The sequence below is a fragment of the Pagrus pagrus genome (assembly GCF_965226575.1).
Source record: "Pagrus pagrus genome assembly, chromosome: 2".
Lineage (NCBI taxonomy): Eukaryota > Metazoa > Chordata > Actinopteri > Spariformes > Sparidae > Pagrus > Pagrus pagrus.
This window is the reverse complement of record NC_140186.1, coordinates 10545404-10573392: the sequence shown is the minus strand read 5'-3', so window position 1 is coordinate 10573392 and position 27989 is coordinate 10545404. Positions and strand designations below refer to the sequence as shown.

The following is a 27989-nucleotide window of genomic DNA, read 5'->3' as shown; positions in this document are numbered from 1 at the left end:
AAAGTTATGTCTTGAAAACTTGTATCTTGAAGTAAACGTGTATGTATTGTTCTGATCCTACCCTCTCACTGAAGTTACAAGTTTTTTCCTGAAACAAGGTTGATAAGAGCTGGGAGTGCACCATAATAGTAAAGTTGCGTACCGTAAAAAAACAAAACAACGAGCTGAAAGACACTCAAGTGCTCAACAGAGCTGAAAGATGCAGATTAGAATAATAATTCTTTGTGAGTTCATCACTATAAGCAACACTTTTTGCATTGCACATGGTCATTTAATCCATTATTAATATAAAAATATTTACCAGTACAGCTTTAAATTTGATAAGCAGTCATCGCTAGTCGTTCCTGAGAACTATTCTGCACAAACAGTTACCAGAATAACAGTAAAAAAGAATATAAGAACTATTCACCAGTGACTTCTTTGTATTAATGTACCTGTGTATCTACTACTGGAGTCCATGACCTTACTGAAGCCCAGCAGGAGGCCAGAGAGCTGGCAGACATGTCAGCCAAGCCAGGTAGGAGGCTGCAGACAGACATTATAAATCAGGCCTTTGCCACTGGGCGGTCAAACAAGATGGCCGATGGCTCTGTGGGAGCTAAGATGGCTACTGGGGCTCAGATGACTAAAAAAATGACTCCAGCAGAAACACATGCACTTTTAATGCCCATATTTCCTACTTCTTTCGGGGGAACGGTGGGTGGATTTTGAGGCTGGGGAAGGTAAAAAGTTTAATTTATGGTGCTGTTAATCCCCCTGTTACACGGACGAAGGCAGTGAAAAAACTGCTGGAATGGTTACACCGCCCTGAGTTATACTAGTACTTAAAAGACTGTAATCCATTCAGTATGGCTTCTGTCACTCGATTCTGCTATTAGACTAGGATGCCGACTGTTAGCCTGTCATCTAACCTCTGACTCCAGACCCTTATAAATTCACAGAGCAAACATTCCCTCTCTTTTTCAGCCTGACTCTCTCTTTCTAAGTGGATACTGCAGGCCAGGACAAACACTTATTTATCCTGGAGTCATACCGTGCTGAGGCTCCGAGGGCTGAGAAGATTGATTCTGGTATGTACATGAGTGCACTAAATACAGTCTCAGACCAGGGGCGTGGAGCTGAGGGGGGGAGGGGGCGGTGGGAGGGGGGTCGAGACTCTCACAGCCTCACTCAAAGATGTTAGGATTTTCCTAATGCCATCTGACATGGCTGGAATTTACAACAGCGGAGGAGAGCTGACACTGGCCCACACTGTTCCCAAGTTACAGCCTCGCAGAACTCTGGGAAAAACTCTATAAGCATCTAAAAACACCATTAGTTCATCTGAAAGACACAATAAAGTATTCTGCAACCTGCAAACTCAACACCAGCAACTTTCCCAGTGATGCTAATATAATCAATCAAAATTTGTCTGCATGTGCTCATTAATCACATCTTCTACAGCTTTTATTTGTGGCTTTGTGTAGGAGCAGGCTGGCTGGCAGGTTTGGAGCCCGGGCACAAGAGGTTTCTTAATAGGAAACAGGCGTGCGGCTGTCTGTCAGAGCTAGCTTACATTTCCCAGGCCAAACCGGAAACAAAGGGTCGGGAAACCAAAGGCAGTAGCCGCTATCTTGTGTCGCTCAAACCACGAGGGAGGAAATGTGGGAAATGGGGAATGTGTCGTCCTGCGCTGGAGGGTAGTTAATGGTGTTGGTGTCCAGAGCTGACCATTCGTCTGGAATGTTCTCTACCACCACCGCCGCCGACGCAATTTGACCTGACAACAGGGCTGCGGATCAAAAGGACCGTTTCTTCTGTTGTATGCGTGTGAAAGGGAATAAAAGAGATGTGAAGCCGCATTTTGCCCCGAGGCATGCCGACCCCTTTACCTTACTCGGATCTCAAACCGTAAGAAAAGCCTTTAATCAGTGAGACGACTTTCCGCACTGATGTGTGGCAGACACACATGTGCACTTTCACATGCGTGCTCACGTTTCCTCACCTTGATGCTGTCCTCCACCTCCATGTGTCCCAGCAGTTTGCCGTTGACACTGAAGAGGCAGAACTGTCCCTTGTCGTAGTAGATCATGCAGTTTCCCTCAGTGGAGGACTGGATGAGACGAGGCCGCAGGCAGCGCTCCGGGCCCTCCAAGGTCCGCAGCAGGTCCCCATTCATGGAATGGATCAGACAAGGACCCTCTGAACAAAACATGATGAGTGAGGTTAGAAAAGCTTGAACTCTTATATTTGATAAAACATACTGATAAAAACACAAAGACAACCTCACCTTTGCAGCCGCTGATGACGAGACCCAACTCTGCACACACACTTGCGCATGTCACCTCACAGTCATGGCCAGTTAAGATGGCCCGCGGTGTGGTGAACTCTGCTGGGAAAACACAAACAAAATAGTTAAAAAAAATGTTTTACCACATTTGGTCACTAGAGGGAGCGAATTGCAAATAAAAAATCGAATTTAATAGTTTCTTAAAGCACCGGTCAATGCTGATAAATAGAATAACTGTGATTAGAATTCAATCAGGAAAATAAAACAAAGAAACAATTATAAAAAACATCTGAAAACACAAACATTGATGTATGAATTACAAACAAACAACATTAAAAGGTATTTATTTATTTTCTTTTTTATGTTTCTTCATGTGGATGCATATATACTATAGCGTGTTGCAAATCCACTCTTCCTTTCTAGCACTTGTCACCCTCCGCCTCGTCTCATCTTTAAACCCCCCACCCCCCCCTCGCCTGCCTTCACTGGATCCAGATGTTTCTGCGTTACAGACAGAGAGAGAGCCAGAGGGAGCGAGACTGAAGTTATGGTCCAAGTCATGAAGTTTGTGTGATTTTGTTTTGGTTTGAGCTGTCAGGGCGCGCGACAAAACAAAATGGCCTTTTACTTCTCCGTCTGTCTTCTTTGTCTGCAAGCACACGCACACTTGCGGGCAGCTTGGACTTTGTTGCATTGCATTGCATTTTTTTAACCAAATGTAGATGGATTAATTGCAGACAGACGCTGTGTTGAAACATTTGGTCATTGTTTAAAAGCATGTCAATAAATGTGGCTGTAGTTGATCCATGTACATATAGTGACCGGCAGTGAGGCAGCATCCCTGAACTGGAGTGTGGAGTTCATTGGGGTCAGAGAGGGGGTCTCGTCTTTAATGACCCCCATCGTCTTTGCTGTCACAGGTCAAGTTCAGCCCAGGAAGAGGAAGACAGGGAAACGACGCTCAGTGCATGATTCATGTTTGGGGTTGATACACGAAATAATATCATCTAGCACTCCAAGATAATTCATTTCTTACAGTAAATGCCAGACATATACAATACTTGTTGTGATGTATTGCAGTACCTTTTAAAAATAAGAATGGTTTCTTGCTGACTCGACCAAACTATTCAGTTGGCAGTGCGGTTTCTCTCTTTAATTCAATTAGATGACATAAAACTAAACACAGGTTCACTAATAAGACAGATACTTTCTCCCAAAAAGCCACAGCTACTATTAAACCTTAATTAGATTTAGCAGAAAGACCATACTGCTCACTCAAACCTCTTGTAAAAAAGCCAAGTAGAGGACAAGCTAAACTCCCGTGAGGTAAAAAAAGACAGCAACAGGAATGTTTCAAATCAAAAACACAATCATATCCATGTATACAGTAATGAGAATATTACAGAGACAAGGGGATTTTTAAATCAGTAAATGGATTCTGATTGAAAAAATATTCTTTATGCACAATTATGATGATGATAAAACAAACTGCTCAAAAAACAAAAACATACAGAAAACCTACAACAACAACAAAAAACCCTAAAATGTTTCATCCCAGTCCCCAAATCCAGCTCTCTGTCCACTTTGCAAACACGTACGAGCCGCCTAAGCTCTGATCACACGCCAGGTCGGCAGCCTAAACATCTACATTTCATTTACTTAACTTATTAACATCCTCGACGTCACTAAAAGCAAACGTATGACCTACAAGCCTGTGGATTAAAGCATGATGTCCAGAGAAGATCAATAAAGCTGATATATTGGTGTATCAGTTAACCTTTGGAGCCTCGACCTGCCATTTGGTTTGAATTAGAGCCACATCTGAGTACAATCTTGTACCTGTATAAGACTGAAGCTGGGACACCGAGGAGGGTATCAACTATCTCGACAAGTGTGGACAAGGTGTGTGTGGGTGTGTGTGTAGAGACTGGATCCATTTTGGATCTGGATTCAAAGTTGGTAAAATATCCAGATTTTTTCACTTTCTTCTTCTTTTTTATTGGCAGAGCAGCGTACAAAGCATTCAGGTCTCCATTTAGCTACATAGCTAATGTATAATGTAGCTGCAAATATCTTGAGTATTACAATATATTACTATTAATATTGAATGAATGTTTTATTTATTAAATGTTCATTTTTAAATTAAAACATCAACACATTTTCAAAGGGAATAATGAGGATTTCTGTTTGATGAGCAGATTTGATACTAAATCCAGATTCAATTAAACGTCATTGAACCACAAACCTATATTTATTATTATTATTGTTATTATTATTATATTATTGACTAATGATTGTTTATGATAAATTATTGATTATTTGATAAGTGTGGATGATTATAAAATGGGATTAAGGACCACTGAATGCACAGGTCCTGCTATTGAACACCAGTAAAGTAATTGTCTTGATGTCATTTGCTGCTTTTTTAAGTCAGCTGTTTGTTTCTTTTATGTGAAATTTTATGTTGTTTGTTTTAAGTGTGTTGTTTGTTCCTCTATGTGAAGTTTTATATGCTGCTGTCTTGACTGGGACTCATTTCACCGAGAGATTTGGGATCCTAATGGGAAATTATTGTACACATGTTGGTGTGTACATGTCAAACTTTTGTGTGCCTGAGAACTATTTACATCAATCACAAGATAGCTCATTTACAGTTATTCTCAAATAAAAAAAATCATTTTAAAGCAAACACAAATATAGTATATCTTGCATTATTACATAGACGTCTCATTGAGCTAGTTTCCTCTCTGTGACCAGCAGATGGCGGTGGTGTCTGTCAAATCTCTGCTGCCGTGCACGACAACAACATGTGAACCAAGTGTGCAGAGGTCAACGTGTACATGTGCATATCAGCCATTCAGAGGCATTTGTGTCAAGCTTATGAGGTGCGCAGGATGTTCACAGGGCATTACGCATGAAAAGGAATGCGTGTGTGTTTGCGCTCTCATTCGAGTGGCTTGAAAGTGTTTTGATTTTTGGAAGAGGAATAAAGAAAAGTCTGCTGTCTGTATGTATTTTGTGAGTAGTTGTAACTGTGTGTGCGCGTGTGTGTGTATGTGTGTGTGCAGAGATCCATGTCTGGGAGAGCCTCTTGTGGTCTGGGGCAATGGAGCATCACATTGTGGTGGTGAGGAGTTGGGATGACGACTGCTTTGTCTGCTCCCCCAACTACAGTGCGGTAACTGCACTGAGCTGACTGACGTAAGACTGAGACACACACACACACGCGCACGCTTATATACGTACACACAGATCCCCTTTATGCATACAATAATACCATAAAACAATCAAGATACAGTCAATTTTATATATAAATATACGGATATATTGTTCGGCTTATCATATGAAGAACAGAACAGATTCCAATATTTGTGTCATTATTGTGAATCCTCATGGTTTATTGCAACATGCATTGTTATCCCATAAGGAAATTCAGTAAACAACAACTTCTAGGCTTTGAGAGTGATTAAAATGAAGCTCTAGAGAGTCACAATTTGCTGAAACATCAGCTAATAGAATAAAATCTATGAGTGTAAAGCGCTCCTATTTTTTTTGTCACGTTTTGTTAAAATGAAGTGGTCAAAAAGAGAAAAACATGAGAGAAAATAATTTTTAAAGAGTGATTTATGCTTTCCATATTTTTCATCTCACAAAACTTAATAAGAAAAATAAGAAAATGTGTTCTTGAATCCAGCATCCCACATCAGTGATCATGAGGTAAGTGACAAACGATCATCGACGCTCTGTCCCCCAAATCAGAACCCAATGTGGCTTATTAACCAAATGACAATTTGTCATAAATTTCAGCCCATTTGTAATGGATCACTAAACAACATGTACGCCAATCTAAGCTGACCAAATTAGCACCGAGCAGGCTGAGGGTTGAGCAATGTGTGTGCGGTGCTTTGATCATGGCTGATGCCATATGTTATGGAAACGTAAGAGAGGCCCGTGACATTTTTCACTTTTATCGACTGCCGTGACCCCGCGGCCCTCGGATGGTGGTGAACTTTCATGTGCTGGCCGACGACCCCCAGCGTCACATTTAACGTCTCTAAGTGGCCCTCACTTTCACTCACATTAAAGACAGATTCTCACACACGCGCACACACACACTGATCTCACAGAAACTCACACACAATCTCAAACACATTATCGAAAGCTGTTGCTGGTGTGACGGTGCTGCGAAATCCAATCTGTATGCAGGAGGCCTGGCCTGGTCAGACGAAACTAGTTGTTACTTTACAGAGGGAGGCCGTAAATCACACAGTCACAACTGTCTGGGAGAGTGAGCACTCAGAGATTACCCAAGTGCACGTGTGTGTATGTGTGTGTGCTCACACATCAGGCTGGTTTGCCTGTGTACTTACTGCCTGGGCTCTCTCCAATACTGTTGTGCTTTCCGTTCCAGTACCACAGCAGCAGGGTGGCATCTCTGGAGCCTGACAGGACGTAGCAGTCTCCACCGATGTACGATTCAGAGCGAGCCAGACACGTCACCACGTCACGGTGCCCGAACACGATCTGAGTCAGTTTGCCTGCAAACGTACACATTTATATATACATGTTCTTAAAAATCTGTATTTTTTTAACAAATGATGAACAAGAAAAGAACGATGCAATTTTAACATCAACTTTTAATGTTTTAATGTCTTATTTTAACATATTTCCATGTGTCTTGAAAGCACTTTGAATTGCCCTGTGTCTGAATGGTGCTATACAAATAAGCTTTGCCTTTAAAGGCACAGTTCACCCACAAATAAAAAAAACCAAACATTTTTCCTCTTATGTGCAGTGCTACTTATATATTGAGATTGTTGTGGTGTGAGTAGCCAAGATTGGAAGATACTCAACAGTAATGTCTCTTTATAGAAACCATAATGCAGTAACCCAAGATAATCCGCAGACCTTGTTGTGAGCGGTTTCATGTTGGAACTATTTTCTTCGCAGCAAACATCACCCGCCAACTGTGACACCGTGCAGGAGGAAAAGAGCATCTTGTCATGGACGAGAGGCTTATGCTCGTAGTAAGCTAGCGTAGCTGGCTAGCCTCTGGTCCATGAGCAGATGCCTTCTTCCTGGTGATAAGGAAAAAAAAATAGTTCCTCCATGAAACTGCTCACAATGAGGTCTGTGGATTATCTTGGTTAACCAAGTCACAATTTCTGGAAAGAGACGTTGAGTTTTTCAGATTGTATTTTTTGCGCTTTGAGCAACTTAAGCTGATTGTTCAAGAGACATCAGACATCTCTACTGCCGACATCCCCACCAAACAATCTAGATGGATAAACAGCACTACAGGTAAGGAAGAGGAAAAAAAGGCATTTTTGATTTTCAAGTGAACTGTCCTTTTACAAACAAAAGCTGAGTATGAAATTATTGGAAGATGTAGTTCTCTGGAAGCTCCCACCATGTGTTTGTTGATCATCTGTCTGCTTGGCTAGTAATTTTACAATATCCACACAAGATCAGACGTCTACTAATTCCCAGACAAGAATAAATATTTGTTCCAACTCTGTGTGCACGAGCTGTGTGTGTGCGCACATGCTTTGCGCTCCATGTGTATATATGAAGAGGCTAATTGCTGTCAGATTTCCAGACCACAGCTCCACCGTCTAGCTGTCTAATACTCATTACGCTCCTCATAGTGTGACCTCTGCAGTCAAACAGTGGATAGTTTTCAACACATGACATTTCTGCCTCGGTGTCAGAATCACCATCCATCAGATAATTAAGTTGTATCTCACTGAAAAGATGAAGGTTGTTATGAAACTGGGCGGGTCAGTGACTAAACTACCAAAGAAGAACAAAGACATCAAAGATGTGAAAATGTTTGACATCTTTATAAACACTGAAAATAACTAATGATGGCTGCAGCAATAATGGCTACCATGCAACTCGTATCGAACACTCTGCTGCAATCTGCTCACAGACACACACATACACTTGCATGCACACGGACAGATTAAATGGGATGTGTGTGCATGCAGGCGTATGAGGCTATGTGTTTTGTGCACGTGTACCAATCAAGTCTTGTAATTGATAAAATCCCTCAGTTCTTTAACCTGGGGGCTTTGGGGACCTTGGTGGCAGCTGTTGAGCGTGTGCGCGATTAAACTGTGTTCACGTTCCAGTCGCACACCCCGGTGGCAGTCGCACAATAGAGCTATCTCTGTCCTCCCATCCCTCCTTCCCTCCCTCCACGATTAAAGGCAGAGAGGCCCTGGCCTGCAGAAATTGAATTGGAGTCTGTTGTATAGATGTGTGGAGGATTCTGAATGGGTGCTGGGGAGGAGAGCTGAGAAGCGAGGTGCACAGATGAAGCTTCAGACAGTTTCATTTAGGACCCCTGACCCGATGGCGTCCGTGTGCTTGTGACTTGTATGCAAAAATGTCTGCATTGTGTGTGTGTGTGCAGTACAAGTAGCCACTCAGTGGTATTTAGGTACATACAACGCCACTGTGAAAGATTATACAGTATATACTGTATACGTTAAGATATATTGAGGGAGATAAACAATATTCCAAGATATCTAGGAGAAGAAATGTAAACTCTACTAAAACAAAACAATAACTTGACACAAGGATTTAAAAGCCACAGAGTTTTGGGCAACAACTGAAATAATCTTACAGACATGATTCACTTCAGCTGCGACAACTGACTTCAGGCTACACTGAACTGGCTAAAAAGAGAAAGGGAAAATAAAGAGATCCTTATTGCAAGTAATTGAGGACATTTGCGACAATTCCACTGGTGCAGCTACAAAACACAGCAGCACAGTCAGTCACAGTAAGTGGTGGAAGAAGTACTCAGATCGTTTACTTAAGTAATAGTAACGACACCACAGTGTAAAAAAAGTCTGTTGCAAGTAAAAGTCCTGGATTTTAAATTCTAGTTAAGTAAAAGAACATAATACCAGCAGGATGTACTTAAAAGTATTAAAAGTAGAAGTACTCAATATGCAAAAGGCCCCTTTCAAAGTGTTAAGTTATGGTGCATTCACCTGAGACAACACATCATATTTGATAAGTTGATTTTTGTTTTGTTTGTAAAATAAAAGTAGCTGGCAAGTAAAAGTACAATATTTCCCTCTGAAATGTTGTGGAGTAGAAGTATAATATAGAAGTAGCATAAATTGGATATACTTAGATAAAGTACCAGATTGCGTACATTTATTTAGTTACATTCCACCACAGCAGAACACACCATCCGTGGCAACACAAATAGCTGAGACTGTAGTTGCTTATAGTATTGAGAAATTAAAATCTGAAGGCTGCTGGCGACTGCAGCTTTCAACGCACTCCACAATATAAGATGAAATAAAAACATATACCGATGTTTTTTGGGGGGTCTTCTTAGAGCTTCACTAGTAGTGGGGCTATAAATGAAAAGTTTGTCCTGAGGATGGTGCTAGAGGAAAGGCCATGGGCCTTATTAACATTAAGAGGTTGATCTCTTTAATAGCATGAATGTGTTCAGCACATTTTATGGCAACCTGCTTCTTTGCCCATGAGACATCTTATGTTCGGAGTTGAGATTTTGATTTGAGGGGTAGAAAGAGGAAACTTTATGTTAGAGTGTCTAAATGAGAAAGACTTCATCATTTAGGCAGCAATAATTTGCTCAGGAGTTTCATTGCAACGTGCCCATTAGATTTCGATATTAGGGCTATAATTACATTTTAAGAAAGCACACTGACGTGGCTCATGGGGTTCGTGCCATCATGTGCCAACCCAGAGACCGAGGGGAGAGTTAGTGATTTTATAAAATGTAAAAAATAAATAAATAAATAAAAAATATATTCTGCTCCAACCAAAGACTGTTTTTAAGTACAAGTTAACACTATTTGCCAAAACTAGAGGCTGTATTTAAATTGCAAGTGTTCAAAAATAGGAGTTTAGTGGCAGAGAAAATGTGCACGTTGAGCCTTAAAATATGGTTTACGCAAATTATACAGTGATACAGTATACTGTCAACAGAATGGCTGCTTTATTAAAATTTAAATATAAGGTGACACATTTACAGTATGCAAATTTAGGTCTAGGGTAATGTGTCTATGGGAAAAAACTGTTTGAATACGATGTGGCATATTTTAACACAACAGCTTTGTGTGATCCTGGTCATGTGAGGGCTAAGGGGGAGCATGTGTTCTATGATTATACAGTACCTGAGTCAGTGGAGTAAACCCGGAAGCTCTTGTCCCAGAAGCCACAAAGCAGGATGAAGCGGTTATCGGCCGTGATGACGAAACACTGCGAGCTGATCTGGATGCTTTGATCCAGCAGGTCTGAGATCTGACGGCGATGACTGCCCACGTTACTGGCTGGAGGTGAGGAGGAGGAGGAGAAGGAGAGAATAAGCAAATAGAAATTACTGGTTGGGAATGAGCAGACGTACACAGAAATATCAAATCTATTTTCAAAGAGCTCCCACTCGAATGCACCTCCACTTGAATTTCAGCACAGGGCGAAAAGAAGATTTGTTGGAGAATACATAAAACATCCCGGAGGTTAAGTTTACAGGACTTCACATTTTCCGTGAGAGTCTAAGAGTCTTGTCTGAGTAATGACAGAGGTTGTACAGTCTTTACAAAATATGCACCCCACTCAAGTCAGAACACACACTGCAGTTTCATCCCGGTTGTGTAATTTAGCCGTTGGTTGGTTCGAAAGCAAATTTATTGACATTCTCTCTTCCGTAAGTGGTATCTTTTTTCTTTTCTCAAGAGATATGTCCGCTGTGAAGTATTTCTTATTTGTTGGGGTCACAAGCGCTGGGGAACAGGTGTCGGAGGAGATTGTCTCGCATGCAAAGTGAGAAAGTCCAGCATAGCTGCTACAACCCATATTTCAACCCATTTTTAACGTTTCCCAAAGCCGCAGTTGGCTCAACACTCATCCTCAATTTACTGTGTTTAGCTCTGACTCCTCCTGGAATGCAAACAGTGTAAATATATTACTGACAAGCACAAAAATCCCCTCTACCTCCCCAGAAACATACACACGCACACCCACAAACATGAAAATACATTATTTAGTAGATTATTTATGCTTGAGGGTGAAAAATGTGAGATGGGGAGAAAACAACAACGTCAAGTGATAAAGTGAAACAAACATATTTAAGATTTAAGGGATGAAATTAGCTTGAAAAGGGTGCTTTCAGTGACATATAACACCCACACACTATAAAGCTCACATGAAAACATGCACTGAATGTACAAAAACTGATGCACAGACAAAGATTTCTTTTATTCTGCCCGAACAGAGGGGGAAACTGTATGATCAGATAAAGATGAATACGTGAGACTAAACCCTGGTTATTTTCAGGAGTCAAGTGTGAAAATAAAACATCTGTGGAGATGGTCTGCTGAGACTAAGAGTGACCGCAGCATTCACAGAGAAAGAACAGCCCCCCCTTTGCAGATGTGCTCGAGATTGTGAGAGGCTGCAGGGGAGCGATGGAGGCGGAGAGGAGGCGGAGGCGAAGGCGGCGGAGCAGATAGAAGTGGCTCTCCTCTCTCTGCTCCACCACCAGTGCATCCCCATACATCACTGCGGCTCGGCACTCTTCTCCTGCTCATCAACAAGTCGTGAAGGATGAGAGGCGCCCATATTGTCCTGACAGCCGTCCGCAGTGCATTCTCAATCACACATTATTACCACATTCATATTCATTTCCATTGACACGCGTCCTTTCCCTCCGCTCAAATTAAACCAAAGAGGATGCAGAAAGGGAGGGAGGGGAGGCACGACGGAGAGGGAGAAAGAGGGGGGGAGTTGATGATGAAATGCCGGCCTAGGCCACAGCTCATTGCATTCCAATTTGCATGCAAATGGTTTAGTGTGAGAGCAGGGCCTATATCATGAGGAGTGAACTGGGGCAGAGGCTGAGAAACAACTCTAATCTACTGTCCAGGGACACGGCGCTGCAGACTGCCATGAGTCACCAAGATGGGAGCGGGATTCAAACACAAATCCACACCAAAAAATCATTTCATGCATATATGAGCTCAAAGTATGTAAAAAAAAAAATACACGTGTGTGTGTGGACTCTTTTACAGTCATGAATGACAGCATACCTATCAGAGGGTCAATTTCCACAGGAAGTTGGTACTGCTGGTCCTGCACCGTTGAGCTCTGATGACCTGACAGAGAAGAAGACAGATTGGATTAATATTGTAATCATGTGGCCTTGTGAAGTAGATGCTGGCTTTCTGTCCATTATAACACATTGGAAATTATAACCATAAAGTCACAGTGTCACCTGCCGGCCCAAGAGTTCTCCAGCAAAACAGACATCAATTATGTCAGAAAAGATCCCAAGGCCACGGAGAATATGATTCTTTTTGTTACCACACGCTGCAAAATGTATGTCTTTGCTCAACCAAGTCACTTGAGCTGTAAGCATCTGTTATATGCTGGTAACCTGATTCAAAACACGATATTAAAAGAATTCTCTGGAGTCAAGTGTAAGAGCGGGACGTACTTTAGCATGTCTTTCAGCCTTATGGCGATGAACGCTGCCCATAGAGTCGAATGTGGGGCTTCAATTCAACAGCAGTTATTAGTGTTATATCGACATAGCATAGGTGTGTTGCATTATGTTGCATTTTGAATCCATACGACTCAAAAAAATGTATTTATTTATTTGTTAGCATTTTACAATGCAATGTTGTCTAACTAAATGTAGTTTGCAGTCTACGAAAAGAGAAATTAATACATGTAATAATAAAAAGAGTGCGTATTTGAGTGCGGAGGATGAGTTAAATATTTTCACAGCTTGAGGAATAAAGCTGCTCTCTAGTCTGGTGGTACGGCAGCAGATACTTCTGTATCATTTGCCAGACAACGGCAGGGGCAACAGGCTGTGGATGAATAAAACTGCAGCTAGCAATTACATTTATTATGGATTCATCTGACGATTATTTTTGTGATTAACATTTTATTCTATAAAATGTAAAAAACAAAATGCTGAAAAATTCCTCTCACAACTTCTGAAAACGACATTTGATAAACGTTTACTTAGTTTGTTTAGGCATAAAAATGTTTTTTTTTAAAAAGTCAGTCAATGAAGATCTTTCACTTCTGATTAAAATTTCCTCCCTGAAACTTCAAAGTGCACCTTTACACCATCTCACAGTGTTTATTAGCTATGTGCACTGCTGCATCCACACCAAATCTGAAAAATGTTCTTGATGAAAATATTTTTCATCGTGCATATCTTTCTGTTTTTATCTTTTATGCTCCACCAGCCACACAGACTCTAATAAACCCATGCTATTAATGAACTACCCTGCACACATCTTGTTTCTTATACCAGCTCACTAAACCAATTAGGTTAATCAGTCTGGTCTGTGGTGCGCATGGATGAGGTCGTATTCTACTGAAAACCGATCAGTCTTCATCCTGATAAATTCGGAGATATCAAATGTAATGTTTCTTCCAGGGGCAGGATGGATGTTGAGTAAATAAGGTTTTTGTGAAGTGAGAGGCTGATGTATGGAGGTGGACGTGAGACCTAATGCTGGCTGCTGCATGTGTCACATTTGATACTGCTATCCAGGAGACACAGTCAACTGTCTCCCAAATCAACGTCCATCCTATAGAGACGAGACGGGTCAATTCTTGGCTCGGGTAAATTAGACTCGGAGTGTGGAGGAGAGAGCTGAACCGAGGAGATATGACAACGATGTGATGCAGAATCACAGTGGTGTAAAATCACAGAACAAACGTGTTCAGTGAAATGCACCTTTACGATAACACAAAGACAATGATATAATTTCACGCAAATATATATGAGTGCATGGCCACAAATCTCTCACCTGTCAAGCCGTGCCACTTGTTAACAGCGAAGAGGCGGTTGGCGGTGACGGTGATGATGGCAGGTGACGTTAGACCCGGCTGGGTGTTGGCCGCTACGTGAGTCACAGGAGAGTTGGATGGGAACTTCAGCACCATGATGACATCCTGCTGCATCTGCTCCGTAAACATCATCGGGGTCTGCAGGAGAAGATACTGTTCAGGCCCCCGGGGTGGACAACGCGATGCGGGGAAGAGAGGGATAAGAGCAGGGATACGGAGCGGCGGACGAAGAGCAAACAAAAAAGACAAGCGGAGAAGCCACAGTCGGTGTTAGCGAGGAGAAAACAGAGGGAGAGGGAGGAAAAAGAAGGACAGAGAGAAAGTTAGGAAGCTTGAGCAGGATAGTAGTTATTAAGCTGTACAGGCAAGAAAAAGAGTTAAAGGCATAAGTTTGTACAGAAAAGGCAAGAGAACCCTTTTTGAGGAAGAGATGCAGGAATATTAGGAATGGAGAGAATCTCCGAAAGAAAGAGCAGCTAGTGGTTGTGTAGGCTGACTCTGCCTGGAATGAGGGCTCAGGGCACCAGGGCGTATCAGACTGTCACCTCTTGAGGTACAATGTGACTAGGGGCTAGCCGATTAGCATGCTAACTTGAACAAAATATGCCCAATGCATATCCCCTGCAACATTCATTGTCTTGGGTATTTTTTGTATCTTAGAAAATATCTAGAGGGAATCTTTAATATATGAAAAATAATGTCTAATAAGCCACTCAGAGCAGTAAGATAATAGTTTGGAGCAGATTCTTGGTTAATTAGTTGAGCAATTAGTCACAAAAAACGTTAAGTCAATTCATTTTCTGTAAACTGGATGATACAAAAATCAATTAATCATTTCAGCACGACTTCTTAATTCACAAAAAGTGTAAAAATACATATGCTGCAAGCTGCGTTAGATTAAATGTATTACTTATACATTGACAGTGAGAGAAACTATATACAGTGCAGTCATAACAAAAAAGTGATGTCATTGACCTATCAGTTTCCTTTGTTAGACAGGAGCTTATATAGAGTGTTTGTACTAAGCGGCTCTAACACGGAGCCATTTCCCTCCTTGCGTGTAAAGAAGAGGAACATCAGTGTTAACATCAGGAATAGACCTGAGTAAATCCGGTGTGTCTGACAGCTAACCAGACGCACTGACAGTATCATTACCACCGGCATGGGCAGATGCCGACACTCTGACAACACACTCGCACGAGGGAGGATGGAGAGAAAGTAAAGAGCAAAGAGAACAGGGCGTTCTGAAAGAACATGGAGGGCTGGGGAGGGTGTTTGAATAATGGCGTCTGAATATTATGTTTGAAAACTATATACTGTGGAGTTAAAATAAAAACATTTCATAGGAATTTGTGCATAAGAGAGGTGAATTCAAAGGCTGAGTTTGTGCCTGTGTGTGCATGTGTGCGCTGGGTGGTGGTCTACAGCCAGCTGTCAACGCCACAGGGACACCACACTAATAGGGACTCATGGGGCCTTGGTCCATCACAAGCAGGCACACTGACTGCACTCCTTGGCCCTTAAAAAGCCGTCACTTTCAGGACTGCTGCTCGCTGCTCTCCTTCGCTGATCTCCTGTGCTTCCAGCTCAGGTAGAAAAACCTGGCTCGGGCCCAGGTTTCCAGCACAAAGCTGTGCCTTTCCCCCGACATACCTCTTACTAAACACACATGCACACAAATGCTTGTGATCTTTCCCCTTTCACACACACCTCTCTAATGATGAGAGAGGAGATGCTTTCAAACCCAAGACTTTATTTTCCCACAGTTAGAGGTGGATAAAGAGAAGACAGGAGGTAAATGGAGGATGAAAAGAGTGAGTCAAAAATTAAAAAGAAGAGTTTTGTGAAGCAAAGCAGAGCGCAAACATCAGGGCACACCAGAAGTCAGAGACAGCTTTAAACCAGCAGAAGAATGGTTGATAGTGTGGCTCAGTTGGCTTCTGACCCATTTTATATCATAGCATTTTCAAGCTGAAGGATTACATTTAAATCTCTTAGATTTTCTGTTTGCATGTATGTGCGTGCATCCCTTACCACTTGCATGGCTGAGCTTCTGGGTGGGTGTGGCTCGATGAGCAACTGGCAGGGGGTCTGTCCAAAACTCCTAATTTGAGACTCCACAGCCTGAAGGGGAAAAAGAGAGAGGAAAGAACAGCAAAGACAAAGAAAGGTGGTGTTATTGTTGCATCGTTGTGCCCATAAATTTAAAATCAACAATTAACAGTAAGGCCACATTAATGTAAAAATCCTGCAAATAGATAAAAGTTATTAAAAGGGATCGATAACTCAGCACGAGTAAAATTCTAATCGGGTTGACAAATTGTTTTTGTCTTACAGTTTATTTAGTCATATCACATCATACTGTGTATTTTATGATGTAATGCTCAACGATCTAAGATTACAGCATCTCAACATGAAGAAAACAGAGAGATGAGTGCAGGGTGGATAAAAATGCACTGATTTGTGTTCATGAACACATCATACATACTTTTCTCACTGTCCGACATGCTCTCCCTTACACACATGCACACACACACACACACACACACACACACACACCAATTTATCCTCCACAACCACACACAGAATCAGAGGAGGGCCGGGACAGGCGGGCTTGTAGGCTGGTTAGGTGGTGTTAATGAAGAGGTATAGGACCATAAATGTCAGAGCAGACGCCGGCCGAGCAGCCTCTGGACATCATCACACAGCTCACTGTCAGGCCAACTAGCACGAGATGGAACACACCCACAGCAGAGTACAGACGCATAGACCGACACGAACGTATCCCAATACTTTACATTATCAGTCTATTATCATTTAGGATTATTTTAATTTTCATTCGACTTTTTTTTATTTTTATTTTTTTTTTACAGTTGAGTGATTGGTCTTGAAAATGGTGGAAAATGGTAAAAAAAAAAAAAAAAAACCCCACAATGGTTGTTGAGGAAAGTTCAGAACTCAATGGTATTCAGTTTGTAATGACATAAATAAAACTGAGAAAAAGGACTGAATGTTTATATGTCAGAAATGTTTGTGATATAACGGGACAGCTGACAATAAACAAACATAAAAAAATAAATTAAAAAAAAACCCCAAACCCTCTGAAATGTACAAAATACAGCAAACAAAAGAATACAAGTGTCAGTGGGATTTTGAATGTAATAACAATAAGCAGAAACTGCAATGAGTAAGAAAGTCTCTTATCCGGCGTGATAGATGGTTTATAAAAGAGACAGGCAGAGAGAAAATGGCCAACACGAAATTATGACAGAGCCGTCAGTATGTTGGTGTGCACTGTGACTGGCCGTGTGGGAGTGACAGCTTGTGTGTGTAGGCTGAGACGTTTGAGCCTGACTTGGCGAGGCCTGTGAGAATGAGCTCATGGCTGAGGCCTGCATATGGTATTTCCATGAGAAAAAAGGTTGCGAAGTAAAGTCTGCTCGCAGCCATTGTCTGAAACTAACCAGAGACCAGAGAGGCGTGGAGAAGGAGCGATCTCGACTGTCTATTACAAGGTTTCATCAGATTTTTTGCTGCCAGAAATCATGCACCGAAAAATTCTACATACAGTATTTTTTTATGTGAATGTCGAACTAAGACAGCGAGGTGATCGTATCCATTTCACTCTCTCGCTTTACAGTCAGTACTCTCACGTTTCCAAACTTGATGCACACTTTCTTCACTCTGTTAACACTTTCCTTTTGCTTTCACCTCCTTCACTTTCAATCATTTTTCTGTATTTCTGAACAGATTATAAAAGGATACAAATGTATCACTGGCTCCTGATGAGAGTCTGGATAAAACAGAAAAGAAAAAGGTGTGCAGCTTGTGCATTGATATTTATAATGTATGGGAATTAAATAGAATAATAATAATACATTGAATTAAATGTCCATGTTTCACAGTGTTTTATGTTGCAAAAACACATTAGGAGCACCATCTTTCAGCTGTGTGGTTTGGTGCATGCTCAACAGATTGGAAACTTTAAGAAGAGAGTTTAAAACTGTCTCCTTGTTAGCAGGAGTATCTGTGGTTTGGTTTCTGTGTGGAGTTTAAGCCAAAACTGCATTTTCTAGACCTAAACATGGACATGTGTGCCATGTGACCACACTAGTTCATCATCCAGTGTGTAGGATTTAGTGGCAACTAGTGGTGAGGCTGCAGAATAAAACCAACTGAACACCCCTCATCTCACCCTCGCCTACGAAGAAAATGCACCTTGAGCTGTCGTGGCAATGGAAGCATCGTAAATCAATATTTAAAGAGTTTGGAATAAGACCAGGCTGGTGGAGGTTACAGGATAAACTGGCCTGTTGTAGCAGCATGCACGCAGTGCTTAAGCATAAAGACATGGAGGACTTAGCTTCGCCAGCTCCGCAATACTTCGGGTTTAAAGTGGGGAAAAAATGGCGTGCCAAAGAATTTGAATTGCGATATTTGGACAGGACAATATCGGGATATAAAATTTGGGATATTGCCCAAGTGGTGGCAACTAAAAACATGAAAAACGCTCATGGTCCTCTCTCGAGCCAATGTTTGGTTTGTCATTTCTGGGCTATTGTAGAAAACATGGAGGTGCACCATGGCGGACTCCGTGGAAGAGGACACACTCCCTCTGTAGCTATAAAAGGCTCATTCTAACAAAAACACAGCAATGACTGGAGTGTAAGCCGTATTAAAGTGTTTCTAAATAAAGGACCTCTGTTCTTTCAACGATATCAAAGATCAAAACACCTTTGTACATGACCTCATTACTGATCATGACCACAATCTTAACATTTTCCATCTCATCTGCAGTTACTCTGTTAGTGAGAAGACATCAGTGCATCACTCAAGGTCAAAGTGCCTCCCCTCTCCTCCGCCTTTAGAGCGAGGCATTTTGCTTAAGCTAATGTGAGGAAGACACTCTTCAAAGCCACTCAACCTGTCTTCATTAAGTTCAGCTCTGACATTTATGAGGCAATGGAACGTTGGAAAGTGGCTGAGTCTAGGTCAGCATGTCCTATCCCTATATGCCAATGCAATGCTCAGGTGATTATATGAGGGGCCATCCAAAAGGCCAATCTCTTTTGGGGGCACTGGCCCATGTCTGATGAGGGTTTTCTATATTCTATACATTTAAATGGCCGAGACGCCCTCGGCTCAGATGTCCCAGCCTGCCCTTTGATTTACTCAGCCACTTGACAAGATGGATCTCCATGTAAAACATGCCACATTTATGCAAATTGAACCAACAACACTCTCTATGAATAGAATATAAGAATAACTACAATGGCCTTGTATTGTTCACAAGCAGCTCGACAGGATTCTCTTTATCTTTGGCTTTGGAGCACTATATTATATCAAATACAGTGAAGGACATCTTGTCCAAAGCAAATAAACCAGTGGGCCTTGTGTTTGGTGATTGACTCTGGCTGACTGTCAAATCAGGTTCACTTGCGTGGGTATATTTCCCCGTTTTCTGCCGAATTACGCAAACGCTGTACAATTCAGACGGGGCTCTGTGTTTTGTCGCTGGTGTGAGAGGCTGTGGGATTTTCCATAATCACATGTGAAAGAGGGGAAGCCCTGTACAACGATGAGAAGGCAACACAGCGTGTGTTTCTCTTTATACACCAAGAGGCAACACAGATGTGCATGCATGCCATGCACACGGGTGCACACACCTACACATGAATGCATCTGCACACACACACACACACACACAGCTCTCTCAGAGAGAGAGAGAGAGAGGAGGTGAGTTTTGACTTGCGGCGGAGGCAGGACAGGAAGTAATCATGGTTTTGAAAAACACAGCAGTGGTCTCTACAGCGTTCCCTAATCTGCGCTGAGATATTCCAAACTTTCTCCCAGAACAGAAACGCACACATAAACACACAACTGTGTGCATTTATGCTGATGAGTACACATAAATATACAAAGGCATACACATGCCAATGGATGCATGTATACACACACGTGTATGTACAAACATATCAAGGTATGATCCATCCAAATCTCTCCAGTTAGTGTGTGTGTGTGTGTGTGTGTGTGTGTGTGTGTGTGTGTGTGTGTGTGTGTGTGTGTGTGTGTGTGTGTGTGTGTGTGTGTGAGGGGTTGGTTGGGGCGGGTGGGAGTTAAGGTCTGCCAAACAGCGTGGCAGGAATACAGAACACTCGCCCCATCTACTACCTTTTCCGACCAAGATATAAACACGCACACATACAAACACAAACGTTTGTGCGCGCACACACACACACACACACCCACCCACAGACCCACAGACCCACACACCCATGTCTGTGACCCATCCCCCTGACAATGAACAGCCCCGGGGCCTGTGCTAATGCAGCCTAGCCTGGCCCAGACCACAGCTCAGGCTGAAACAGTTGTCACTCAGTAATGGCAGACTCTGGGGACGTTTTCAGACCCAAAGCCCTCCGTCTCAAAGCTCCTGTAGCCCTCAGCCACCCCCAGCACCCCGCCGTGACGAGGCCCAGGCCTGGAACTCTGTTTCCACCTTCTGCACAGATGGAGCACGCTTCCTTCCGCACAAACAGAGTTGAAGGAGAGCCTTGGCTTAGCTCACAGGTATAACACTGCTTTGGTTTATTTAACTAATTAAAGCGCTCAGACGGAGGGTGTTTTCGAAAGGTGAACGTCAGCAGATCGGACTCACTGCATCAGAGGGGGAGTGGGAGGAGAAAACAACAAACTCTCTCTTTTTTTTATCTTAAGGGAGTGGAAGAAACTTCTTTGCTTTATTCATAATGGACACATACACACACAATATGAACACTTTAAACACTAGTAGAGGTCACTAATCTTCTTTGCACTAGTCTGGTTTATTTACTTCAGCAAGACTAATGTCAACAAATGTTTGAGGATTTAATGACGATGTAAAGTGCTATACATAGCATAAACACTACAGTGAAATAAAGGCCATATATTTAGAAGCACGCATATCCAAAATCTGCACTCCTGCAGTCATACATAGGGAGGAGGTGCTATTTTATTACCAATCAAATCACATGCACCTGCCTCTGATGGTGTCCTGTATGTGCTTAGATTTATCAACCCCACTGTCAGAGGAACAGCTTGGCAGACATAGCGGTCTACTATTGGTCCATTTTAGTGGTTGTGTGTTAACCAGAAGAATGGGTAATGGGCTGAGAGTGGAAATGACCGGTGCACCCTGGTAATGAATCTGCATGAGTGTGTGTGTGCGTGTGTGCACGTGTGTGTGTGTGTGTGTGTGTGTGTAGCTAAAGGCCAAAGCACATCTGGATGGGAATTAGGGTGAATGGGGTGATAAATCATTGATCTACCCCGAGTGCCCGTGATGCTCCAGTCACAGAGCATGAAGGGCAGCAGAACAGTAGAGGCAAAAGGCTGTTTGGCCGGTTGATGTACTCTGAACTCATCTCCATTCAGACCTCAATGCTGTGAGCACTTCTGCTTAAAGGGACAGTTCACGCAAAAATACAAAATTAGCTACTTACTTTCACGTTTTAAAATCAAGTGTTTAGACTCAGTTTGTCCGACAGGTCAAGTTTATTTTGTCCCTCTTATCAGACCTTTTCATAGCAATGTCAGCATGTTTCCAGACCTCAGTAATTACTTTGGCAAGTAAACTATTTTTTGAAGCCAGTTGAAATGATGCCTCAAACTAGGAAACAAGAGAAACAAGTTGGACTGTTGTTCTAAATGTGACAACATAATCCTGTAAAATGACTGAAATTACAGTAATAAACTGGAATGATCTGTTAGGGGAAACCCTGTACAAAGCTTAGCCTTCGACTATACTCAGACTAGAATAGAAATAGGAATTGTGCCACTTTTGGCAACACAACTTAGACGTTTTTAAAAAAAAAAGCTGATGGGAGCAGGGTCAATTGGCCTGCTGCTGGCGAGCTGCCTTTTACAGCAGATTGGTGAAGTTGTCAGCCTGTTGTTTGGCTGTGGGGAAGCTAGCAGTGTTTTTCTTTTCAGCACTGTGTTTTGTGTGGTTGCTTTCGGGCAGGCCGGTGTAGCTTGTGTGTGTGCGCAACAGTTCAAAGTGAGGGGGATGAATAATGAATGAAAGCCGAGGAGGAGCCTTTAAGGCGTTAAAGTGGAACACTTGGTGGAGTGCTTTCAGAGGTATCACACAGGGGGAAAAAAGGCTTTGCTCAGCAATGCTTGCCAGTAGATTTTTAGCTTAGCTCTCCCATGCCATTCAACAACCAATTTAACATGGCTAATGGCATCAAAAATATCCCTGAAAAAATACAGAAGCAGTGACTGGACAGATGCTTTTATAATACGGTCGGACTGAGCATCCATTTGAGAGTGCTAACACTCAAGTGTACTTACTGTAATATGGAGTTTTTCCACTTACTCAGCATTATCTGCCAAGTGAGTTAAATCAGCCGTGCAGTTAATGTGTATTAAAATGTGTGTGTACTGTATCAGGTATCAGCCTCACCTCTCTGAGCATTGGGTCGTTGATGGAGCTGAGGTTGACTGCACCTTCGTAGGTCAGATAATAGAAAACATTGAGGGCTCTGGCGGCTTCAGGTCCCTGCTGCTTGTAGCCAAAGATCAGATCGATCCACTGGTGGAGCTGGCAGGACACAAACTCGCTCTCTAGAGCCTGCAAATAGAGAGAGGACGGGAGGATTATTACGAGTATTGTGAATGTCAACAGATGCAGGCCATTTAACACACCATACTCTCCATACACATGTTCCTCAACCCATTACTGAACAGCAGTTATCACATAATGCCCCTCAAAGACAAATCCCTCAGAGAAAGGAGAAGATTCTGCTAATTGTTCTTGTGACAGAGTCTGCCAATGATTTCTATAACGAGCAAACAAACACAGTAAATCCATATCCGATCATATGGGAACATCAAAACATTAGAGAAACTCTTGTAGTTCATTAGGGAGCCATATCAGCCACCGTCTTTGTTCTTTTCTCTGCTGGTTGTGGGCGGATAAGAGCACCGTGTTGCTCTTCTGCAGGCGTCTCTGCATCGCCATAACGCAAGCCGTTTTCTCTCCTCATTAGCCGGCAAAGGAGGGAAAAACATTTATGGTTTCCTCATAAAAACAGGCAATTGTGTTAATTTGTGTAAAGCTGTCGGCTCACAAAAGCCCTCTAAACACGACCAAATTAGAATGAGGCAGCCCTTGATTGTCATTGCTGCCTTGTGTCACATTAATTTGTGACAAAACATTAGCCTGTGCTACACTTAAATGGCAATTTATATCATTTAAATTTTTACTGCAGAGACCGGAGCATCCCTCACTTAAATGTGACTTTCTGACAGCTCATTCTGCATCTAATTCTTCCCCACTCTCTTAATTACAACTTTCAATCAGGGAGGAAAGCTCAGGCATAAAGAGGAGACAGTTCGCAGCTGAGGTACGATGAGCTTTTTACTGCGACTTGAGTAGAGATGGAATTTTTGATGCCGTCACAAATTCCATAATCTGAAGTGATTAGAGGATGAACAATATAAAGATGAAGATGATGGCAGAATAGGAGTCATTAACATTGGTGTCCGGAAAAAAAAGAGCAGACAAGGATATGAAAGGTTTTTAGGTTCAATGTTCAGTTACTAAGGCTGAGTCTTAAACATCAGGACATATTTGTTATCAACCGAATTGTGTCTTTAGCCCCATGTAGAAGGATAGTGCTGACATATGTTCATCATCGCAATATCAACATGTGTTATAAACAGAACAAAAAAGCCTGAAACCAGACAAATAAGAATAATTATCTTATTTACATGAGCCATGCATTCACACTCAGCATGCAAACATTTGACCTATCAGTTGGAGCTCTTGATACATGGACAATGCATTCACACCATTTTGGCCGATCACATGAAGCCTGTCAGCTACCCTCTGATTAATTGGTGTCAATTTAGTGGAGACAGCGAGGTTAGGTTAGCTAACATGATGGCTGAGGAAGGAGAAAAGCGGGAATATAGGCACCTCAATATTTGTTTATCATTTCGTCATTGCAAAATTGAGCAATGTTATCAAACAGTGGAGATTTTCTTCATATCATGCAGGTTTAATATTTTTTAAGCCCAAATTACAAACATCACCTGGTTCCACCTTCTTAAATGTAAGAAATGTGCTTTTCTTTGTCTTTTGTGATACTAAATAAAGACTCTTTGGGGTTTGGACTGTTGCTCAGACAAAAGAAGCAATTTAAACACATTTTTATAGACTAAACAAATAATCAATTAATCGTGAAAATAATCGCAAGCTGGGTATTTTATTTGCACTGGTATCAACTTATTTCAAGAAAGCACTACTAACAGGACAGGTCTGGTTCATTGGTTTTGTCATAGCACTAGAACTAATAGGTGTATAGTGTAAGTTCACGGTTATTACACACATTGGTATTTTGGACAATCAGACACAATCACTGCTCTGAGAGCTGTAGACTTGACAAAATTAGCAGATGGAGAGAGATTTATTTATTCTTTTCCCCTTTGTGTGACTCACTTGACAACAGTTTCTGTTAATGGCTGAACTAATGTTGAAACTAAACTACGCTAACCTTTAGTATTAAGATTAAACAGAACACCGCTAAAGTCTACAACAGTCTAGACTCCATGTCTATGCGTCCCTCTGGCATCGGCATGTTCACAGTGTTAAGTGTGTTTAAAGGCTTGTGTCATAAGGCAGTCCTTTATGTGAATGTTACATTATAATCCACGGTAACCCTCTTTATTCAAACTCACTCTAATAACAGGCAGAGCGGGGTTCAATTGTATGTGTGCGGGTGTGTGTGTGTGTGTGTGTGAGTGAAAGAGAGAGATCAGTTCATTATGCGTGAGGATTGACCTTTGACGGGCCCTGCTCCCCTGTTTCTAAAACTAAAGCTGGGCCTGATGGGCATTTAATGTGCACTGCAATCTACTGTCAATCAGCATGGGGAAACAAAGAGCAGCCATGTTATTGCAGCTCCCTCTCCAGAGGCCCGGCTTTATGGAAATCACTTGCATGTACCATTTGGAGCGGGAGAGAGAGATGGAATAAGAGAGAGTGTGCGCTGTGTGTTATTGTGTTTGTTTGGTCTGTCACCGTCTGTCTGACAAAGAGCTCGGCAGAACTCTGTGACTGAAGCGTAGCTGTAGAAATTTAACCTCAGCAGACTACTGTAGCTCTCAGAGACTCAAAGAGTATCTGTCTCCGCCTGTGGGGATACAGTAAACTGCCTTGATCGAGGTTCTTCACAGCTCTTTGAAAAGAGCACAGTGTTACTACGCCACTCAGCAAAAGAATCAGCTTAGGATGTAAGTAAAAACAATAAAAAACCCATCAAGGAGCCACACCTTAGCAGCGGGTGAGTTTCCATTTCCCCTCATTACCCTGAATGTGGACACTGTAGGTGTATTTTACTCTAACTCGTAAACCAAACATGGATGGAAATAGTCCAACAAATACATGATTCTTTTGGTACAATTTGCTTGACTACAGTTTCCAGCTGCTTCAGGAAAATTAAATTACATTTACAGTATTTGCAACCTGAAGATTACCTCAACAACTAAGTCAAGGACATATTATGGCTTGAGATCACCCAACAGCTGGGATACAGTGAGGATGATAACGTAGCTGATATTCAGTCTATTATGGTACATGTTGATCACGACAAGGGGCTTTACTTATTGGGCCTCAATCATGAAACGTAAATGACCAAATGTGATCGTGAAGTGTACTTATCAACATTTCTTATCAACACAGCACCAGGGATAATTTGCACCGGACCTGGTTTGTATAGTCATCATGCAGAAAAATTGCATGCATATTGCCGCACTGCATTTTCGCATCGCACTGGTGGGAAACGCTTTAAACATTTGATCGATTAACATGCTAAATTTGCAAATACAGACAATAGCATACAAATGCAATTTCAATTATACATGAGTGTTGTGATAAAATCAACAAATACATCCGGTTTTTGACTTATATCTAGAAGACTGCATGTGAGGAATTCGAGCAGCTTGATGGACAAGCAATATAAGCAAAGTACAGAAATCCGGCATGTACTGATAAGCCATCAACAACGTGCCAGGTGAGCAGGTGTGGTAACGTCTCCTTCTGTCGTGCCACAATGTGGAAATCGTGCAGCAGAAGGTTGGGCCAGATAGCAGATTCCTGAGGTGGGATCTGGTGCCGCTTCAGGAGAACCAGGCAGTATTATTGATGGGCCAATTAGCAGCCAGTGTGTGTGTCATCCTTATCCACAGGGGACTCTCTGATAATTAATGAATAATTTAGCATGCCTTTATGTAAATGCTGATAGGGGGTAGAAGTCACTGGAATCCCACATTTCTATTGTTAAGGATTTGACAAAGTACACCTTTGAAGCATAGGGGTTCCCCTTTGTTGTGTGCTGTGACTTGTTTTCAGTCGCAACACTAACTTGGAATATTCTCCAGTGAGGGAAAATGTAATCATTTACATTCATCAGTGTTTTGCCCTTCAAAGCACCAAAGTATTGCTGAATTTAATGTTTATTTTGCTCGTCTGCCAGCTTGCAGAGCTACGACATGAATTCCAATGAAAATGCATCATAATGAACAAGTCTCAGATTACTTTAATTCTTTCCTTTTTACAACATCTGTAGCTGGAGTGTGAACTTAAAGCCTAAAAAAACCCACATGAACACTCAAGGAATGACAGTTTGACTATGTGTCTTTCAATATGTTACTCTTTAGAGGGAGATATGCTCTCAGGACTTAAAGGCATGCAATCCCTATTTGAGACATCAAGATCGGAAACACCAAGTGATTGCAATTAACCAGCTGGTGGACATTAAACTAAGATTACTCAGAAGTCCTGAGGAGCAAAACCAAGAATGTCTGATCTCGACTCAGTGGCTAGTCCCTCATCTTGGAGTGCTTTTGTTGCTTCCAAGTGGGTGTGATTTTATTTTTTTTTTATCTCCATTTACCATCGGACTTCTTTGAGTGATTATCTTTCTTTGCTCAGAAGTTCGTGCTACAGGTCTGCAGGAGTTGCACTGAGCCTATCTGTGAAGTTTCTGTGCCTCGCTGTGGTTTGCGGTTAGCTTTATGGTCTGGATTGAGCTGGATTTCACTTCAGCTTTAACGAGGTGACACTGAACGCTCTCCTCCTTCCCCTCATTGGCCCTAAAAAACCCTTTTAAGGACTTATGGAGAGCTGTCCGTGAGGATGTTAAAATGTCACTTAACAAATCAATGTGCTCATTTGCATGCCAACGGTGATGCGAGTGTACGTGCATGTGCCCACGCGTGTGTCACTCACGGTGTGGGTGTGTAATCGAATGCACATGTTGCATGCAGGGTGTTGTCAGCGGCAGACTGTTTTCTTTTGTATCGATTACGGATGAATAAAGCAAACACTTGTCAGGTCTGTATATACTGAAATGACTGTTTAAGCACAAGCTGATCAAAACATCCTGAAAACCTCATTCAGTATGTGTGACAGTGAAACATTATGCCTTTTCACATGAGAAAAATTACGCTGCTGGACCACAGAATTAGTAGTTCAATCGGGTTTTGTTTAGTGAAACCGAATTCTTACTGTGCGTCTTATTGAATCAAACTATTAAATTTGTGTGTTTCCAAGTATACAAAACATAATCACCCTGAGCAGATTTTACTCTATTCTTCTTACCATAATCCAAATTTATTATCTCTCTTGTTTTCGATTCTTTCTTCTTCCTCCAAGTTCAACAGCCTCTTTCCATTTTCCCTTCTACTTATCCTCTCACTATTAGCACTACTCCTTTTTTCCTCCTGCTCTTTCTTCCAGTCATCTGATCCTTTGGATCAACTCCTCTGGAGTTGCCTTGCCCTGAGGTTGACAAGCACTCTGATTAAAGGG

At 42.0% G+C, this 27989-nt stretch overlaps 1 protein-coding gene across 10 annotated transcripts in view; it reads right to left on the bottom strand.

Moving 5' to 3' along the window:
- The window catches only part of lrba (LPS-responsive vesicle trafficking, beach and anchor containing), a 194415-nt gene that overhangs the window by 4474 nt on the left and 161952 nt on the right, over positions 1-27989 (bottom strand). For 4 of the 10 annotated variants that reach the window (XM_084365848.1, XM_084365852.1, XM_084365850.1 and 1 more), the window contains 8 exons: positions 22578-22745; positions 16166-16255; positions 14092-14284; positions 12349-12414; positions 10438-10593; positions 6640-6807; positions 2270-2371; positions 1985-2181 (listed from right to left, as the gene is read on the bottom strand). In XM_084365848.1, the coding sequence (XP_084221974.1) occupies positions 1985-2181; positions 2270-2371; positions 6640-6807; positions 10438-10593; positions 12349-12414; positions 14092-14284; positions 16166-16255; positions 22578-22745 (1140 nt within the window). The remainder of the gene's footprint in view (positions 1-1984; positions 2182-2269; positions 2372-6639; positions 6808-10437; positions 10594-12348; positions 12415-14091; positions 14285-16165; positions 16256-22577; positions 22746-27989) is intronic. The other 6 variants (XM_084365851.1, XM_084365856.1, XM_084365853.1 and 3 more) reach the window with 3 other exon arrangements.